Genomic DNA, 21,770 nt, shown 5'->3' with positions numbered 1-21,770 from the left:
ACCTTTGAAGTGTCACTCCAGAGTTCCTTCTCATTTTTCTCCATGAACTTGACCCCTTTAAGTCAAGGTAACACAAACACACACACGCACAAAAGAAGCATAAAATGCAAAAATAATAGTTACAGAGAGTGGAGAAGATACCATTGTGCTTGTTTTTCATCCGGATGTGTGATTGTTTACCTCCCGCAACCCCCAACGTTCTTCCATCTCAGGAGTGCCATATTACGAAGGTTCGACTGTTGATTTATAATTTTAGAATAAGAAGAACGGGAAACAATCAGGGTCTCATTTTTTTGTGTACAATTTATTAATTCACAGGAATGGCATTGGTCACACCCTACACGTTTGGGGGTCCTTTCAACACATGACGCACGATAAACACATTTTTAATATGTGACAGCTGTCAACATGGAATAAGTACAACGAACCCCTTAAAGTCTGTGAATAAAAATCAACTACAGTAAAGTCTCGTTATATCGATATCAGATATATCGATACTATTTCTATGCACGCACGGAGAAAATTACATGCAAACAGGGTCGGATATATCGATAGTCCCGGTTATATCGATATTTTTTCGGACTCCCTTGAATATCGATATAACGAGACTTTACTGTAGTAGTTAAAACAAAAAAAGTCTGACAGATTATTTGGTTTTGGCAAAGATACAAAGACGCTGGTGTGTATGTGGCCTTAGCAAACTATAAAAATACAGATTAGTACTTTCCTATTCGCAAGATCCCTGGTGGCATCTTAAGGCCATTACATGTACTGTAGGGGGGAAAAATAGCGCAGAGAAAAGATGAGTCACTTAGTAGACAGTTGGTCTAAAAATGATGATTTAGTTACCACCAATTATGTCATTTTTGCACATCTAACTATTGCCTGAGATGCAGTGACGGGCCGTCAGGGCCTTCAAGGCCTTCTCTGCTGGCCTAAAAATATTGGAATCACAGACTGATGTTAATTCTACTTTGTCCATGAATTCTTATGAAATAATTCCAAATTGTGTTTCAGCTTCCTTTTATTACTTCTCCCTTGTTGCGCTGCTTCCATACGTGTGTTTTCATATTCAAGCATTTAACCAATCATATTTCAGCCATCATTTGTTGCCAGGGTCAGAAATCTACCTGGATGCCTTCACAACCAGTTCTGCAGGCCCTGTCGAATAAAATCAGTGTCGATAAAACTATTGCTTTAACCAATCATATTTCGAGTTGGCAACCCAAAAGTGGTACCAAAGCCTTGTCGAACTATGATTGGTTTGGTCATAGTTTACGAAAACTGCTTTGATCACATGCCGCGAGTGACAAGAGCATACTGGCTAGAGCTAGCACACGGTATCTGTAGTGAGCTGAATAAGCAAATCTATTGTGTTGATTTAATAGCAGTTTTGTCAACCCACAATGGCTGAAGGAGGAGAAGAAATGGATTTGTTTAGAGATTTACTGTATAAGCCATTTTCACGACGGACTTATCAAGAAATAATGCACATTATTAAGAAAGGTCGGTCAGTTATTTCCTGGTAATGGTACCATCGAGTGGACTTGTAGTGAATCATACCACACTTTTTTCAGTCTGGATTGATTCAGACGTAGCCCTACTCAAGGCCTAGTGATGAAATCCACGGCCCGCCACTGCTGAGACGTATCGTGGCGTGAACAGCAAGAAAACATTCTTCCAGTAAATGGCAGAAGGTTCATAATAGACATGTTTAAACTGTTCATATAACAGACTTGAGTAATCCCCCATCGATCACAAGGGTTACATTCCAGACTTTTGCCGCGGGATACAAAATCTGCTATATCCGTCTATAGTTTTCTTTTTCGCATTTATAGTTTAAAGCTGAATGGAATGGATTACTAATGTCTAAAAGGAAACTAACACGATGTCAATAGTTTGGACTGGCAAATTTGGTCAAACGAGCTGTAATAAAAAAATGCGCATTTGAAGAAGGATACAACATACTGATAACATGTTGGCTAAATGCTAACAAAGTGGCAAACTACTTTTATCAAACTTGATAACAATACAGCATTTTGTTGTTATTGTTGTTGTGGGTTTAAAAAAAAGCCTCTGAAAAATCATGTGCGGTGAGTTTGACATACCACCAAAAGCAGAGGTGTGAACGGTTGTTTTTTTATATGCGACGGGCTAGCTAGCATGTTTTTTTTCAAACTGTTCAAGAGTGAAAACACACACTTGAGTCTTTTGTTTTTTGAAATATAGTCTCCCTAAAGTGCAGATTCGTCAATCTTCACAGGCGGGTCTGGTACGTAACTCCTCGCAATGAACGGCGGATCACTTGAAATCAACATTTGCCATCAAGCCCCCTCAACTGATTGCTGGTGTCTGATTGGCGTCTGCAATTGAGGCGAAAAAAAGCCACAGATGACAAACAAACAAAACAAAGAAAAGATAAAAGGCTGTCTGAGTGGCGTCAGAGTATTTACATGATTCACTTTGAGGGAGTTGTCCAAGATTCCCTGAACGCCCCGTCGCTGGCCGGCTTCCAGGTTGGGAACCAGGATGAGTTCGCTTTCCTCTATCCTCACTCCTCGGTCGCCCGTCAACCGGTGGGCGTGTAGGGCGTGTCGCTATGGTAGTTGTAGTCTGGACACACCTTCTGGACCAGCTTGTAGTCGGTGCTATGGAAGGTGATGAAAATGCAGATGACTTTGAACGGTTTGGAACACAACCAGGAGACATGGCTTTGGGTCTGGTCCTGAGGGCAACTCTGCGATGGGTCGTGGGCGCACAGCGAATTGCGGATGCCGCGTTCCACCTTCTCGTATTCTACGCGGCAGTTGAACAGCTTGCTTTCTTTGCTCTCCAACGCCGTCTGCTGCTGGACACGCAGATCCTGCTGATGGGGGTTCTGCTGGTGGTGGTGGTGGTGGACATGGAACTCTACTGCCTTGCTAGGAGGTACGAGACCTACGGACACGTTGCCCTGCCCGGTGGAGTTATGTCGGAAGTAGACGCTGAAGGTACCTGGAAATGACATGGAGTCTGAGTGCTAGTGGCAAGTAACAAAAGTATAAATCCCCAATCCAAATGAAATTGACATCTTGTGTCAATGAAACCACAGCATAATAATTCGTAAGTTTGCTGACCGGAGACCGAGGAACAGAGAAAGAGACTGTCAGGAGGGGGGGTCAGCTCTGTGCTAGGCTGCTCCCCAGACACTCTGGAGAAGGTGGGCAACAGGAAAATACTAGCTAAGCTAACAGCAATGATGGACAGATCCTTCCACGTCCTCCAGGCCACCCGGACAGCACTTGAAAGCTCCTTCAGCCTGAGACTGATACACGCGTGCTTCAAGGAGAGGTACCTCCACTTGGCCCTGCAGTCAGGCTACTAACTAGACCATGTGCCATGATGTTTGGTAAAGCCCGAACCAGAATTTCAAAATGTATGTAAACCACAATAATAGTCCTTATTCTTGAGTTCAAAGTTAAAAACTAGTGGTTCGGTCATTTGTTGTGAGCTCTTGTAAATGTATGTAAAATGTGTCGGGGATTAAACATTCTAATGGTTTCCACAAATTCATAACGACCCTCAAGATTAAACCGTAACTACAATGTGGTCCGCGGCAAAAAAATGACTGACAACCCTGGACTAGACAGTCCTGAAAACCTGGACTTACCTCCACTCACCCATTTTTAATATGTGTATTTCAACAATGCCAAGCCACATTCTGCATTTGTTACAAGAGTGTGCCTTTGTAGTAAAATGCTGTGAGTTTTCACTGGCATGCCAGCAGCCCAGACCTGTTTATTTTATTTTTTTTAAGTCAGGTTGAACATCCACAAAAAAGTTATAAAAAATTGGTCATTTGGGGTTTTGGATTGAATTTATAGCATTCAAATTCATTTGTAAAGATATTTTTCTTTTATTTTATAAATTAAGTTCCAAATTTGGTCATGGGAACTTAGCTCTTAAGTCAAGTCATTAAAACATCTGGTCTGTTCATTGAACCAAGGATGAGCTCACGTACCATTGCCGTGGTCCACGATCTTGCCAGTGATGAGCAGGTTGAGTTTGACCGTCTTGATATTGGAGTGGAAGTCTCCCCAGCCGAACATCTTCTTGAACTTGCCCGTCTTCACGATGGGCCTCCTCTTCGCCCGGGAGCGTCCCTCCAAGGATGAAGATACCGAAGAATTGGAAAGCCAGGTCCATTGCTTGTCATCAGAGTCCAAATTCTCCTCCATGTGGAAGTCCAGGTCCACCGAGGTGAAGTTGTCCTTGCTATCCAGCGTATGGTCCAGAAGGCTGTTGACTGACAGAGTTTGAGCCGCCTTGCTACTAGCGGACCAGTACGACTTCATTTTGGACTTGCCGTTTGCTGATTTGGAGTCAACTTCGAGCACCTGGATCACAAAGATGAATGTCACTTGTCAACGTAGTTCTCCAAATTAATGTACACAAATGTACGTTTGCGTTCGATCCCTTTAAGAAACTCAACGTGGAAGCGACAGTACCAAGTATCTGTACATAATTGTCCCGAGTTGAGCAGAAGCGTCAGAGCAACCTGACTTTGGAGCTTCCTCTGTCGGCACACGTTCGCGTCGTCCATCATCACCCGTTGTAGAAAGCGCTGACGTTCGCCGCCGCCGCTTACGGAACGCCAAACGTCTTTGGTATGTCGTTTAAATCAAGACTGAGGGCCTTCTTACCCTCCCTTGCCACCCCCTCTCCCCCGCCGAACGTGCCCTCACCCCCGATGATGTATGAGTCATCTCCAACAATCCCGCAGATGACAGCGCCAACTATGCGACGAGACCCTCGCCTCGACGTGACAGCAGATCCATCTGAGCGTAGCCTTCGCCATTTTGTGTGTGTGTGTGTCTTCGCCGGGCCGATCAATACTGTGAAAATAAGGTCTTATTTCATGCGGCTGAGGCGCATTGTGTGATGCCGTGAATGATCTTTCACCGTGAAGGACGCGGTGGCTTTGTGCACTGGGACTTTTGGAGAAAGATGGCCTCCGGTTGTTTTTGAAGAGAACACCGTGATGGATGAGCCGATTGGCGTGGTAAAAACGTGCATAGATGTTTTTTTTTTTTATTTTTTTAAAGGAAGTCACCGCAGGACTTTTTAAAAGTAAAATATTTGCGCGGGTGAGATGAGGAATGAATTGGAATGTTTTGTGGCTCAGCGGCACGATTAAACGACGTTAATGAAGCGCGGCTTTTGTCTAGCATGTGCCAGCCGCCGTTACGTATTACCAGAAGATAAATTCACCAGCGGGCGTCAGCTACGACTTCGCTCTCTGGATTTATGGCACTATTACGCCTTGACGTAAAGCTCCTTCAGGACGGACAAGTTCAATGGAGTAGCATTTTATAAAGTGCGGAGCAAGCAGCTGGAAAGTGGACTCTTCTTAATTTTTACATTCAAGTGACGACTTCAAATACACTATGTGCCGTTTCACAAAGGAAACATAGTAAATTAAAAAAATAAATCAGAAAAATACCGTACTTACGACCACGACCGCCAGACCTTTTTCTGGCGGTCGTGGTCGTAAGTACGGGAAGTCGTAACTCGCGCCGGCCGTAAATCGGATTTTACCTGTATATTTATATTTTGAAGTGAAACCAATGATGTAATTTATATGAACACATACACACATGACTAAATACTACTACTCAAAATAGCATGAAAACACTACCAAAGGAACACAGCAGCTTATTAAGAGTAAATATATATGAAATGGGAAGAAAAAAAAATGAATTTAGGTAGTCTGTCGGTTACTGCTTCTGAGAGTGCCTGCTGGCCATGACCACTCGCTCGCTGCTGGTAAAAAGTTGTACTTCAAATGGAGTTTGATGTCATTTTCTATTCTGAGTCATAAAAGTGATTCCGGAAGCTTCTCAGCTAAGTGGGTTAAGTCTCAACAGAGGCGCTGCAGTCACATGAAGGGATGTCAGGAAGCTGCTTTTAACATGAACACACACACACACACACACACACACACACACACACACACACACACACACACACACACACACACACACACACACACACACACATACGCAAGCATACGCAAGATGGCTGCCAAAAGGATTCAAAAGTGTGCTGGAAAAAATAGGGATGGGATTTCTCCTCGATACGATGTCACACTTACGAGTTTTTCTTCCTGTGTGTTTGGGCGACACGTAATTAGCTGGCGTGTAGAAGCACACCTGACAGGATTAGCGGCACAATCGCGCGATGGATTAGAGCACCAACCTGTAATCCCAATTGAGGGAGATTGGAACCTGCGTGCGTGTGTGCGTGTGTGTGTGTGTGTGTGTGTGTGTGTGTGTGTGTGTGTGTGTGTGTGTGTGTCCGCGCCTCAAGGTGATTGTGTGGTGCTGTTTAAATGTCAGCTGTCACACCAAAATGACTTTGCCAGGCCTGGGGAAATATTGATCGCTCTGGTTTAATGATGCCGCAGTGGTTCCTCCTGGCCAGAGGGGGCAGTAAACAAACATCTATTATGTGTTTATTGTGCAGAGAAGTTGATATAGGGCACTTTCAACATATGATGTGTACAGGCGACTCAAATTTAGAGTTGAGCGGCTTGTGCGAGGTAGCATATTATGCCAGGCGCCAGTGAGCTCGACTGGAAGGGATGCAGTGTAAAAAACAGCTGCTCTGTGTGTGTTAAAGTTTGAGATAAAGTGTTTGAAGATTTAGAATTACTTTCACATCTTTCTTGAAGTATAAACAGATTGAAATGAGCTAGTCCTTCTTCATGTTTCCTCAAAGTAATATTTTTTTGACAGCCTGGTAATACCGGTCAACAAATATTTACATTTTTATTTTAATCTGAGATGCAACTCAATTAAAAATATTTATCAAGAAAAATATTTATCAAGTTCGGCAACAAGTGTAACATTTTTCTGAAGAATCATTGCTATCAATTACAACGCATAGTAAAATCTGTAATGTGAAATCTTAAAAATTGTCAAACATGAAAAGATCTCAAAATCCTGATGCGCTAGAATAATGAATGAAAATGTTTTTTTTTATTGCCGTCACAAAACACATTGTGGGAAAAATGCTTTTGAAATCACCTAAAATGTAAAAGATGGCGGCCTTTTTGGGGGGGGGGGGGCGAGTACAAACCACGTATGTAGGTATTAAATAACCATTTTATCATAAATTATAAAATTACCATATGTTGTCTGGTACTTGTGTATGGGATATGTGCCTTTAACTCATTCACTGTCATTCCTAAATTTATTCGGGAATTGAAAATATGACGAATTTGTTCGGGTTTTGGTTTTTATTGCGCTGGCCAGGGCTCTGGCAATGTTTTTCCCTTCCACGAGGGGGCAGCATTTACTTTTTGTCCATGTTAGCGATTTGTTAGAGCTTCAGCTGTTGTTAAAGCGCTATATAAACCGATATGTATGTATTGCATTGTATTTTGGACAGCCACCCTCATTTCAAGCGCATATAACTCCAAATCCATATTACTTAGGAATTAAATATTTTTTTTCAAATGAAAGAAGAGATTAAGGTTTCCTACACTGCATTCAATGTATATGTAGTTCTAAAACTCAATATTCTGTGGGTCTTGGAATTTGAGTGAAAATGACAAAAACCCTGGCACTGGATGGACAAATTTTTGAAAATCGTCTGGCTGTGAATGAGTTAAGGGGTGTGGTTTCCAGAGTCACATTAAGAATTGGAATTGTGTTCGTAAATGACATCAGTGAGGTTTGTCACTTTGTATTTATGTGTTATTCCGCTCAACAAACTAGATTTTAAATTGTCCTCAGTCCTTTTAGATTTTGAGGGGGTCAGGGGTGATGGCTCAACACCTTCGCATTTCCACCTTTATCAGAAACACCGATGTTCAAAATGTTTTTTTCTTATCAAGAGCGTTGATGACTTGGCTGTGGAAAAAGAAAATGGTGTCGGATTTTATGCCAAAAGTCATGAAGCGTCTTGTTCGCCGTTGTGAGTGGCGAGGGCGTACGTGAAGTCTAGAAAAAGTTGTTTTATCGGGTAAAAGCGACAAAGACGAGTGGCAGAAATAATATTGATGGTGACAGTGGGAAAACATCATCCGTTATCCGCCAGGAGACACTCAAACGATCATCTGTCAAGCAAACGATATCAAAGAACACTAACACGTGGTGGGCATTCATGTCGAGGTGCACATTTCGAAAGCGACAAAAAGGAAGATTTGACAATAAAACTTCTTTTTATGGTCCGTTTTTAACAGTTCTCACATGTCAATCAAGTGTAACGCTCCTTCCAAGACGAAAATGCTTTTTCATTCTTCCTCTGAATCAACGCTTAAATGTACAGTATGCAAATATTTGAGAGAAATACAGTTTATGAATGTATGCACACATTTTCCTTTTTAATAGATTTTTTTGATGGATTTTATTTAGCTTTTAAATCTTAAAGGAAAACCGACGTCTCCGGACAAGTTGTGTCCATAATTTGTAAAATGTCTTCAAATGACTTCTACTGAGCGTATTTTACAAAGATTCCACCGCATATAGCTATATTTTACGTTTTAAGACTGGCACTGAATATTCCGGAAGTCTTGTTGAGTTGGTGACGAGTCCGTACGTTACGTCACTGAAGGAACGCCCCTGACCGAAAAAAGGACACATTGTAGTAGTCCTTCAATCACGTCATTGCATTTTGCTGTACTTTGGTCTGAAAACGTTGTGTAGGACCAAAAAGAGGCAGAAGAGGGCAACATGTTCTGCCTTATTTGGGTGCGACATTTCCCACCCCTGATGCCTCAAAATGACACAGAATAAATTATTTAATCTATTGCAAAAATGTATGCTTTCTTCTTCAGAACTATTTGAATCATATTCATAGCTGGATGAGTAACAAGAAAGCATCTTCTCCGAATCTGAAGCCATTGTTTTGATTCTCGAGCAAGGCAAGACGTCTTGCCGTGACACCACGAACATGGGAGCGGGACCTTCTGAAACTGGACACTTTAAGTCATTTTTATTGGTGTTTTGCATTTGACTAAAAATATCATATTGCGTGTTTAAGGTATTTTAGATGCTATAAAACGTTTTTCTGATGTCAGTTAGGAAACAAAAAAATGACGTCGGTTGTCCTTTAAATGACTGCAAATACTCCCATTGATATCCCCTCTCATACTCTCTCCCTTTCACTCTCTGTCTCTCCCTCTCTTGCTTTCTTTCGCTCTCTCTCTCCCTCATCTTTCTTTCCATCTCATCTTCTCTCACCCTCCCCTCTCTTTTGCTTTCTTTCACTCTCTCTACCCCCCATCTCTGCCTTTCCCTCTTTCTCCATGTTTCCCTCTCTTTCTCACTTTCCCCCTGCCTCGCCCTCCCCCGTCTCTCCATTTTCCCTCTCTCTCTTTCTCTCTCCCTCTCTCTGCCTCCCCCTCCCTATCTCTCTCCCTTTGTCTGTCTGTCTCTCTCTCTCTCTTAATCTCTTCTTCTCTCTCTCCCTGTCTCTCGCTCTCTGTCTCTCTCTCCCTCTCGCTCTCTATTTCGCCCCTCTCTTTCCCCCTCCCTGTTAATAAATAAATAAACAAACCAAATAAATAAATAAATAAATAAATAAATAAATAAATAAACACAAATAAGCCAACATCCCTTCCAACAAAAAGTGCCATTATCACCGCAATGGAACATTTTATTGCTCACGGCTTGGACAATTCATTTGCATTTACATTTAACGTAGCCCCGTTTACTCCCGGGAAGTCTATTTCAGGGAGCTTTAATATTATTCCACGTTTTCCCAGCCGTGTGGCGGCATCCTGGGCGGGCGGGACAAGAGCAGATACACACACACACACACACACACACACACACACACACACACACACACACACACACACACACACACACACACACACACACACACACACACACACACACACACACACACACACACACACACACACACACACACACACACACACAAAGTCGTTGTCGCTTGTTGGACAAACTCAATACTATGTAGAGACGCTGCTGAGCCGGGAGATAACACACATACGCCGCCTGCCGCACTTTGAAGATAAACAATTGCCGCCACATTTTATACCGACCCCTTCCACACACACACACACACACACACACAGACACGCAATGGCTTTAGTGGTGCCATGTAAATGTGGGCGGTTTGATTTCTACAGTATAAGGAGCACCTAAAAACATTCGATTTTCTGAAAATCCAACAGTGCCCCTTATAATACCATCTATATGAATCAATAATTCTGTCCTATTAGACATAGCATTACTAAATGTTCTGTGATGTGATTTCTTACAGTTGCAGTAGTTGTAAAAGTTCATAATAAGGCGGTATTGTATTGTATTCCCTCTAGTATAGCATAACTCCATTTAGTGGATGCCTAACCCAACCGCTGCCATTCTTGCAGCTTCTATTCTGTGTCCCTTAAAGGACAACCGACACCTCCGGACAAGTTGTGTCCATAACTTCACTTTATCACTTCAAATGAATTCTACTGAGCGCATTTTACAGAAATTCCACCACATATAGCTGTATTTTACGTTTTAAGACTCACACTGAATATTCAGGAAGTCTTGTTTTCGAGTTGATGACGATGCCTGACGTGACGTCACGTCAGGAATGCCCCTGACCGAAAAAGCGACACACAATGCATTTAGGGTACTTTGGTCTGAAAACATCATGTTGTTTCGTGTTGATGGCAAAATCCTGGCGTGACGTCACGAACAAGGGGGCGGGACCTTCTGAAACTCGCCATTTCCGAGGTCGTTTTGAAGCAATTTTGGGACATTTTAAGTCATTTTTATTGGTGTTTTGCATGTGACCAAAAATATCAGCCTGGGTATTTTGGGTATTTTAGATGCTATAAAACGGTTTTCTGATGTCTGTTAGGAAACAAAAAAATGGTGTCGGTTGTCCTTTAAATGGTCCGCCCTATATCTGAAAACTTTAATATAGCCCATTTATTATTTTCGCGCCTTATACTCCAAAGTGCCTTATAGTGCGGAAAATACGGTACACAGGCTAATCTGAATTGAAAGCGGCTTCAGTTCAAGACCATGTTGTGCAATGGCAAGAAGAGGCAGAGAAGGTCCTCTACTTACAGTCGAATGCTTTTATTTTGGTTCTGAATTTGGGGATGGGATTCAGCCAGTGCTGAGTGGAGGGGAGGATCTAATCTGGTTCCGTGCAGAGCTGCAGACAAACTGAGATTTTAAGACTTTTACTTTGGTGAGTCCCAGAAACATTTTAGAGGCTTCCATTCAGGGTTGGGGGAATCCTACGGAGGTTATGGGTCTCGTTGGAATGCTTTATGACTACTATTGAGACTTTGGAGAATTTCTTAAAGGTCTAGACCAAGAGTCGGCAACCCAAAATGTTGACGAAGCCATAGTGGAAAAAGAAAAAATGTTTGGAGACAAAAAAAGCCTGAAACAGTGGTTCTTAACCTTTTTTGAGGTACCGAACCCCACCAGTTTCATATGTGCATTCACCGAACCCCTCGTGTGAAAGATAAAATCTGATTTTTTTTTTCAAATTGAAGACATAGATATGTTTTTTATTGCTGCACAAAATGAGCCGTGCATGAACATCACCTTTAAGAACAAAACCAACACAATACATAAACTCACAACAAATTACACATCTGTGTGACTTCTGCTGCTGCCTTTGAGAGACCAGTTCAGATATGTGTGGCTTCACCTTGGCAAGTGCCACTCATGTCATTTTCACAGTAAAGTCTGTTCCTTTTCTTCGATTTTATGTCCAGCATCCTCGAAAAGGATTGCTCACAGAGATATGTTGTAACAAATAGTATAAAAAAATCCAGGGCTTTCTTGGCAACAACTGCATACTTGTTCATTTGTTGACATCAAAACGTTGAGAGCAGTGTTGTTTTGAAGAGTTGCTGTTGAACCTGGCTATGCCGAATTTCAATGATTTTTCTTCATATCTGCTTCCTTTGTTGTTGTTGTAAGAGGCTTACAAAATAAAAACTCTTCTTTTATCATGTCGTCTTTCACGTAGCGCACAAAAACAGCAAACTGGCTTAGATCAGCAATGTCTGTGCTTTCGTCGAGTTGAAGACTGAGTTTTGCCGGGCTTAAAATCAGTTCTGCGACTACTTGAGCCAATATGTCTTTACTCATGTCTTCTATTCTGTCACTGACGGTGTCATTTGAAAGGGGAATTTGGGATCATTTACCTTCGGCCGCTGTTCCGAGAATCAGATTTGCCATCTTTAACGCAGCTGGTTTCACCAGTCTTTCACCAATGGTGTGTGGCTTGCCCTGATTTGCGATCAGGTAAGCAACTTCGTACGATGTTGTGAGGATGGCTTTGCTAACAGGTACAAATCCAAGAACAGGCAGCTCTCTTCACCTTGAATTCAGCAAGTGTTGTGTTCTTGTACTCCCCGTCTCCATGCATCTTGATGAAGTGTTCCTTTAGTTTGCTGATGTTAGGCTAGAGTTGCTCCAGTTGGCATTGCAAATCATGCAAATAGGACGCTCACTCTTATCACGTTCCGTGATACATGAGAATGTTGTTCGTCCTACCACTTTCTTCTTTTGCCTGACATAGTATGAAACAAATATAAAAACGATGTACTACGACGACAGTCACACGTTGATTACTGCTAGCTACTGGTTAGGCTGTTCATTCGTTGTGAATGGGTGAAGCAGCAGCAGTCTTCCTGTCCTCTCGTCTTCTCTCTCTGTAATCATTTTCCCGTTTTGGTACGCTTCTGACTCTATACTGCCCACACGATTTCCTGTGATATTTGGCCGGCGCTCTACCGATTGCTAAACGAGCATAACAACGGACAAAAGGACCTCCGGGGCCGGACGAAATGTTCAGTTTCCGTAATTAACAGAAGTGTGTCAGCAGAGGCTCCGCCAAACTCCTGCGATCCTCTCATCGAACCCCAAGGGTTCGATCAAACCCAGGTTAAAAACCAGTGGCCTAAAATAATAGACCTGTATAGTGCCTCCATTTTTCTCAATTTTTTGATGATACTAGTGCAGCGTGTTCTACCGGAGACAAATTCCTTGTGTGTTCTACATACTTGGCAATAAAGATGATTCTGATTCTGATAAGCCGTGTAATAAAAGCTTATATAAATCTAATTTCAAAATGACTGAGTAGGCTACAAATACACAATGAGCATTCATCAAAAGTGATTGTTTCTGACTGAAAATCTACTTTTTGAACAACCAACCTATCACAATTGACCCGTTACTACACACACACGTGCCAAAGTGAGCGACAGCCAGAACTGTCGCGAAAATGAAGAAGAGATGGGGCGCATTTTTACAGCATGTTAACTATCGTAGTTCACATGTAATGTTTAAAAATGCTTCTCTTGGCCCTCCATATTCCCATTCTTTGCCAGTACTATCACACCTTTTAAAATGTATTTTGACTTCTGACTGACATCCCCACCATTCTAACAGAAATGAGCGTCACAGGCTGTGATTCAAATCCTCATTGACAGAAATGTTTAACGTTAACTCATTCACTACCATTCAGGAATTTATTCGGGAATTGAACATATGAAATCAAGCACCATTCCCAAATGTTGTCTTTTTTTTCTTGTTTGGTTGCTGATAATGCGCTGGCCAAAGAATCTGGCAATGTTTTTCCCTTCCACAAGGGGTCATCATTTCCCTTTTATCCATGTTAGCGCTTTGTTCCAGCTTCACCTGTTGTTAAAGCGCTATATAAACCAATATGTATGTATTGCATTGTATTTTGGACAGCCATCCTCATCTCATGGTCAGATAACACCAGACCGATATAATTTAGGAATTAACTCATTTTTTTTCTGATGAAAGAAGAGAGTCTAACGTTTCTTGCGCTGCATTGAATGTTTATGTAGTCCTAAAACAAACTCAATATTTTGTGGGTCCTGGAATTCGAGTGACAATGACAAAAAAACTGGCACTGGAGTGGACACATTTTTGCACACGTCTGGCAGTGAATGAATTAATATTTATCTAACAATTTCTTCAAGCATTGTGTCATGTTTGTCTTCCTACAGGATGCAGGGAAACAAAAATATTTTCCCGCCCATGTCTTTTTCACATTTTCATACATTTTGTAAAAAGCTCCAGGGAGCCACTAGGGCAGCGCTAAAGAGCCACGGGTTGCTGACTTTAGATTCATAAGTCTTTTGAACACATTTTCAAACCACCCACTGTTTTGGAGGTTTCCATGAAGAGTTTAGGTCCTTCCTTTTAGGTACAACATTTGTTGAGCGATGCACTCACATTTTCGCCGAGCTTATGGGCCTCACTAAGTGTTTGGGTATAGCTGTTGTATCAAAGTGCTACCCGAGGGCGTGAGAGAAGATGACAAATCAGAGTGTCAGGAAATCACAGGTGTCTTATCTCCAGAGGAGTCGGAGCCAAAATTACCGGCGTGACCTCACACTCAATGATATGCGAGGGGGAACCGGTTTGAAGACGAGGACCAAGAAACTAGCTTGCACTTTTGGAGGTAGCCACAGGAGAAAACGCATAATCAGACTTTTTCCACACTAGCTTCAAAGAGATTTGGAAAGGTTCCCGTGGGGGGGGGGATATGAGAACATGTGATGTAAACGTCTTATGATCTGTGTTCTGCAGTGGTAGGCAGTGCATTTTGTACCTTGTACTGACCTGGCCTAAAGCCCTTCTTAAAATATTAACTCTCTACAAAAAAAAAAAAAAAAAAAAAAAAACAAAGGTACCAGCACCTAACCGTGCCAGACATTTCATCCATAGCATCCATGCGTCCATTTTTTAATCTGCTGATAGACATGTGGGTCACAGATGTCACCGGAGCCAATCCAAGCAGTCTTGGGGCAGTAGGTGGGGACACTCTGAACTGGTTGCCTGCCAAATGCAGGATGCAGATGGACCAACAATCATCCGTGCTCACACTCACACCTCCAGACAATTTAGAAATGTTCCAATAATTTGTCATGGATATTTTTTGGAATGTGGGAGGAAAAAAATCTTCGACCAACCAATCAGTGGGTTAAAAAAAGGATTGACGAATTTCAAATCCATGAAAGAAGCAGTCCCAGTGCTAATGCATCAAACCTTTTCCCAACATGTATTTTCACAGTTTGCATTTGTAAAATTGACCACCTGCATATTTTTAATGGGAACTCAACATTTAGAGCTTTTTGTCCAAATCCATCTCTATAAAGCAAGTTCAAGTAACGAAAGGAGCTTCATTTTTGTCAGCCCCAAACACACACATTGCTAGGTTGTTTTTTTTTTTTTAACCCACTCGTAACCCACTTAGCCATGGATATTGATCAGTTTGGGTTAAGTTCACCATTAACTAATTCACTGCCAGACTGTGTCTACTCCGGTGCTGGGGTTTTTGTCATTGTCACTCAAATTCCAAGCCCCACAGAATATTGAGTTTTAGGACTATATATACATTCAGTGCAGAGTAAGAAACATTAGACTCTCTTCTTTCATGAGGAAAAAAAAGTTAATTCCTAGGTTATATGCATCTGAAGTTATCTAAGCTTGAAAAGGGGGCAGCTGTACAAAATGAAAAACAATACAAATACAGTAAAGTCTCGTTATATCGATATCGGATATATCGATAGTCCCGGTTATATCGATACTATTTCTATGCACGCAAAATTACATGCAAACAGGGTCGGATATATCGATAGTCCCGGTTATATTGATATTTTTTCGGACTCCCTTGAATATCGATATAACGAGACTTTACTGTATATTGATTTATATGATTATGATTATGATATAAAAACCAAAACTCGAACAAATTCGTGAATGGCGCTCTGTCATATTTTCAATTCCTGAATAAATTTGTTAATAGCAGTGATTGAATTAATTATTTCGACAGAACGGATTGGGTTGAAGTTGGCATCTGGGTGGGCTAGAGAGCAAATGCCAGTTGCCATTTGTGTTCTGAAGTAAATGTGACAGTCTTCCAGAACGTCGTTAGCGGCGAGATGGATCAATTGTTAACACTGCTGCCCTTCAACAAAAGGATTGGGGTTTAAATCTCGGTCAGTGCCTCAAGCCCAATCGATGAAAAATTGTTAGGCCATTTGGTCTAAGAATTGTTCCAAACTTGTGAGTGACTTGATGCGTATAAATAACACGGAATTGGCATGATCTCTTTTAGACACTGGGTTGACTTTGCTATAGTTCACCCATTTTCTGGCATTGCATTTTGTAAAGAACTGATCCATGGACGTTATCTTTTGTCGGATGTTGAAAATGTCCAAGGCAAATATCAGCAGAGGGACTGGTGAACACTTTTTTGGGTAATTCATATTTTTGTAAGACCCTGCATAGATTCATAGGTATATACAGTATCTACTGTATCAATCAATACATTTCAACACATGAAAGTCCCTCTTGGCCAATGGGATGCCATGATGATGCTCGGTAATAGCCAATGGCAGAGCAGCGAGAAGTATGTTGCATTCAGGAAACTCGGAGCTGCGACTTAGCAGGACATATTGTATTTTTACCGTTTCTACCTTGAAATTAATTTTTCGTGACAAGAGACAATTGGTTTCTGGTTTCTGGTTGGTTTCTGGTTAAGGCGTTTTGTAACTTGAAAATTTCAGAAGAAGACATGTTTGTAAGTAGAGGTAACACTGAACTTGGATCCAATAGACCCAACTGTTTGGGTTGCTTTGTGAAAAAAGAACCCAGAAATTGGATCAAATTTACCAAAGTTGAGAGATGGTCCAATTTTTGACCCAGCAATTTTAGCTAATTCGCTGCTATTCCCGAATTTATTCGGGAATTGAAAATTGTGACGTGGAGCGCCATTCCCAAAGTTGTTTCTGGTTTTGTTTTCTTGCAGGGGTGCCAATAAAGCGCTGGTCAGACCTCTGGCAATGTTTTTCCCTTCCGCAAAGGACATAATTTGCCTTTTGTCCATGTTAGTTCTTTGTTACAGCTTCAGTTGTCCTTAAAGAAGCTATATAAATCAATATACAGTAAAGTCTCGTTATATCGATATGGGATATATCGATAGTCCCGGTTATATCGATACTATTTCTATGCACGCGCGGAGGTAATTACATGCAAACAGGGTCGGATATATCGATAGTCCCGGTTATATCGATATTTTTTCGGACTCCCTTGAATATCGATATAACGAGACTTTACTGTATTGTATTTGCAAATTTTTCCATTGTGGGACGAATAAAGGTTTTCTGATTCCGATTCTGATTTTGTCCAGGTGGCCCCATTTCAAGCTCAGATAACTCCTGACCCATATAACTCAGGAATTAACTTTTGACAAAAGCAGAGAGTCTAAGGTGTCTAACGCTCTATTGAAAGCTTATGTAGAGGTAAAACTCAATATTCCGTGGGTGCTGCAATTTGAGTGAAAAAAAAAAAAACCCTGGAACTGGAGTGGACACATTTTGGCACATCGTCCAGCAGTGAATCAGTTAAAGGACAACCGACGCCTACGGACAAGTTGTGTCCATAATTTGTCCAATCACTTCAAATGACTTCTCATGAGCATATTTTACAAAAATTCCACGGCATATAGCTATATTATACGTTTTAAGACTCGCACTGAATGTTCAGGAAGTCTTGTTTTTGAGTTGGTGACGATTCCTGACGTGACGTCACGATAGGTATCGTCAATGACCGAGGAAGTGACACACAATGAATTTTGGGCACTTTGTTTGGTCTGAAAACATTGTGTTGATCCATGTTGATGGCGAAATTAGAAAACACATACATAACGCAATGGTGAATCGTTGTTTGTTGCACCAAGACTACTGTTTGATACAAGTTGACACAAATTCGCAGCAGACAAATCAGACCATTTCCAACAGACCTTAGGCGCCATCTCGTGCATTTTCTGGGAGCTACATTGGAGTCCAGACGCCTCAAAATGATACGGAAGGACTTCTTTAATCGATCGCAAACATTTATACTTTCCTCTTCAGAACTATTTGAATCATATTCATAACTGTGTATACAGTATCACCGAATTGAAGTTGAAAACTGTAGGTTACAGGTTTGTCAGTGTTTAGACCAGCAGAGAAGGCTTGGTCAGCCCTGACTGCCCACTACTTGTTCTTCAAGAGTTTCGCATGCAACAATCAACGCGTTTCTTCGCGGCGGTGTGTAGCACTAAAAAGGGCTGGCGGTATGTATGGTTGGTGAGGACGGCCGGGGGTGTAAATGATTAGCAAGTTTAGCCAGCTGTGAAATTGAGTTTATGCTTTTCAAGATGGCAAATTCAATTGGATAATGGGAATGAAGTTGTAGAGAATAATTAATAGTAATTGACTTCTTTCCATCACTATGCAAATTAAACACTGATAACGCCGCGGGAGCTTTTAAGTGAAGTTTTTTATGCGGATTACGGCCGCTGTTCTTCGCCGATTGCTTTGTTGATGCGTTCATCAGAGCAGGCGGCACGGCGGGATGGCGAGGTGGCGGGGTTACCGGCTCACGCAGGATTAAAGCAATTAGCTTGTCACAAACCGTCAAGACGGACACTTTTTATTTCCCTTTATTTCTTTCTTTTAACTTTCACGTGGTGCTGCTACAGCTCAGGAATGTATTTTGATTTTGCTGATGGAAAATGTATAGTGTACATGTTAATTTATTGTTGATTTTTTTTTAGATTCCTGTTACCGTGACAACAATACTAGCTGTTGATTATGTTTATAATTGGGGCTGATAGTTCCAATTTTAGTTAACATAAAAGATGACCAAGTTGTGCTCCTATTTAGAATGTGGGAGTTCCATTAAATATTGTTGGAGCTTCTAATGAGCGTTCCAGTCCTCCAGTGTTTTGGTGTGAACAGTATTGAAAATCCATGGTTTCAGGACTTTCACAAAGGTTTTTGGTCTCCGACTGATCAGTTTCGGGACACACAATCAGAGGATTTAGAAATAACCTCAGATTTACAGTAGTTCGCTAACCAAGAGACAAAGCTTGAATCGCCAACGCAGGGCTTAGGTTTCATCTGAGGTTTATTATTTCGGCTTTGGGGACTTCTGGAAAGGATTTTTCCTTCCATTATGAATTTCGGTCCCTCAAGAAGTATTTAGCAGGAAGCCTCATCAAAAGAATGACACACTTGACCATTTCATGTCAAGAAACATGATTCAGTTTTTACTTAATTCTTCTTTTCCTTTCGGCTTTTCCTTTCAGTGTTCGCCACAACGAATCAGTGTCCTCCATCTAACCCAGATTTGTGCATCCTCTCTCACACCAGCTACCTTCATGTCGTCTTTCAAAACATCCATAAACCTCCTATTTGGTCTTCCTCTCTGTCCCCTAACTGCTAGTTCAAGGCTCAGCATCCTTCTCCCGATATAGTCACTCTCTCTGCTCAGTTTTTACTTGATTAAAAAAGTAAAATAAAAGTTTTCACAGCGAAGTTAGCCTTTTTTATGGACCACATGTTTGGACCTATAATGGTGGCAGAATACTCCAGTTTGATTAAATTAATAATTAATAAATAGATAAACAACCCTGTTAAAAAAACAGTATTTGCTTGAAAATCCACAATGGACTCAAAATTACATGATTTGAAGTCAAAATAAAAAGTACGAATTTCATGATTTCATTGTTTTCTCGTTTCCAGTATTATTGATTATGGTTATCTTAGCACAAGGAAAACATTATTGGCCCTCTTTTTTTATATTTCTTCAATTATTTTGGTAAATAAAAATGTTCGCCGATAGCTTAGCATTAGTTGAGAGGAAACTACGTATGGGTCGAATGTGTGAACGTTTAACCTGTTTTTCTTCAACTAAAAACGTTACCCATCGTACTGTTGATAGGAAAACTACACATTGTTCATTTATTGGTGGTGGAAAAAACATTCAAGTCTAATTATTTATAACGTGTTCTTTTCTCATGTAAAATAAAAATGGACATGGCTATCTTAGCGTTTGTTAGTTTAGTAAAAATAACACTGGTTCTTTCAATGTTTCCAAAATATGAATGTCAGTTAAATATGTTACGATTATATTTCTTCAATTAATTTCAAACTCAATTATTTCATGTGATACCACACCCACTTTGATTTGCAAAATTGTGTTCCATTTTTCTACAATTTAAATCAAAAGTCTCACAGCTGGCTACACATCAGAGAAGACCACATACGTATATAAATCAGACATGGTTTTCTTCACCCAAAAGAACCTCGGCGGGAGTTTGAAGCAAAATGTTACAAAATAAATAAAAACGATCGCGAACGTTATCAAATCTGAGTTCTCGCTCACCAGAGAGATGATTGACAGCAACAGAGCCCAGCAGCACCATGTGGTCGACATATTCGGACCACCGAGCGTCTTTCCTGGCTTCAGCCCAGCCGTCGTCCTCTCTGATGTCGGGAAAGAAAGTGCCCCAAAAATCTCCTGCTGACCCAACTTGAAATAAAGTACCGGGCCAGAGTGGGGCAGGGTTGGGGGGTAAAGGGAGGGCGTCCCAAGGTAGATGATGAGGATTAGGTTGTTCTCGGTTGGGGGTAAAATAGATGTTGCGTTCAGAGGCGACGCTGCACTATTTGTACTTGAGTGTGAAGGGGATGTTTTATACTCGCATGGAGGGGATGCAGGATGGGGATTGTGGGAGGGGGCGATGGGTATGATGTACTTCTGAAAACTTGTGATGTCGTCAGGCTGTCCCCAAGTGGTGCTTGACTGCAATGCAACTGACTTGGAGACAACCAACACTAAGAAAAAAAGAAAAATATAAACGTGCACCGAAGTGTTAAAAAGAAATACAATCATGTAAAAATAGAATATAATGGTGATTATAAGACGATTCATTAAAAAGTGAAACATTATGGTAGCTTCTAAAGTGATCAAAAATACATGTTAAATTATACAAACTAATAAAACGCAGACAGAACTTTTATGTAAAAAAAAACTATAAAACAATAAATCAACTGAAACACCTATAAAATTGACTCAATATATGAAATGAGATGATATAGAAATAAGTCTGGAATTTTAAATAAAAATAACAATTCATGAAAGTAAATATTAAATGAATTGGCAATCGTGCATGGTATATTATTATATATTTTCATGTAGATAGTGTATTTCGATTAACACTATATATTTAGTTTTCAATAAACAGCATGCTCTCGTATGAATAGTCATTGTCATGACCTTTTTGGTCCTTCAATGCTGCGGCTCCGACAAGTCAATCAATAAAGTCTTCTATCTTAATAGAAAAAAACACCCATCCTGAAAAATCCAATTGAACATATCACAACAACCACACAATCTTTGTTAAAAGTAATACGAAAGTTGTTTATGTAATAACGTTAAAGCAGTCATAGCATATACAGTATTCAATTTGTCATTCAGGTTGTGGGACACAAAACCACACACACACACACACACACACACACACACACACACACACACACACACACACACACACACACACACACACACACACACACACACACACACACACACACACACACACACACACACACACACACACACACACACGTCCACACACACACACACGCGCACACACCCACACTACACTCACACAGAATAAGAGCAGTAAGAGCAAAGATAAAACAAAAGGTCAAAATCAATCTCGTAAATGGCAGCACGTCGCACTCCAATGCGGCGCGATACCATCGCTGTTCAGGTAAAGGGAGCTCTCAGATGCATAAACCATCACTTTGCAACTCTATTAGCGTCACTGTAAAGCAAGGGGACGCTTTGCCATTTTTGGAATAGCCGCAAAGAACAAATGAAAGGCAAATGGTTGATATTGAGGTTGCAGTAGCTTTG

At 41.0% G+C, this 21,770-nt stretch overlaps 1 protein-coding gene across 2 annotated transcripts; it reads right to left on the bottom strand.

The window, feature by feature from the left end:
- Positions 1-303: 303 nt before the first annotated feature.
- Positions 304-20,530, bottom strand: LOC148896298 (neurexophilin-1). Of its 2 annotated transcripts, XR_016115267.1 has the most exons (4): positions 20,232-20,530; positions 4,001-4,376; positions 2,454-2,994; positions 304-2,363 (listed from the first exon to the last, which is right to left on the bottom strand). XR_016115267.1 is itself a non-coding variant. In XM_088998448.1 (3 exons), the coding sequence occupies exons 1-3, from the start codon at positions 20,280-20,282 to the stop codon at positions 2,570-2,572; spliced, it is 852 nt and encodes a 283-aa protein (XP_088854574.1). In that variant the 5' UTR covers positions 20,283-20,530; the 3' UTR covers positions 304-2,569. The 2 variants fall into 2 exon arrangements, 1 of the variants encoding a protein (XP_088854574.1); XM_088998448.1 differs by having other exon boundaries at positions 304-2,994.
- Positions 20,531-21,770: the final 1,240 nt, after the last annotated feature.

This window comes from Hippocampus bargibanti, linkage group LG06, assembly GCF_051943395.1.
Source record: "Hippocampus bargibanti isolate YZ-2025 linkage group LG06, ASM5194339v1, whole genome shotgun sequence".
NCBI lineage: Eukaryota > Metazoa > Chordata > Actinopteri > Syngnathiformes > Syngnathidae > Hippocampus > Hippocampus bargibanti.
Note: the sequence above shows the minus strand (reverse complement) of the source record. Positions and strands in the feature narration are given on the sequence as shown.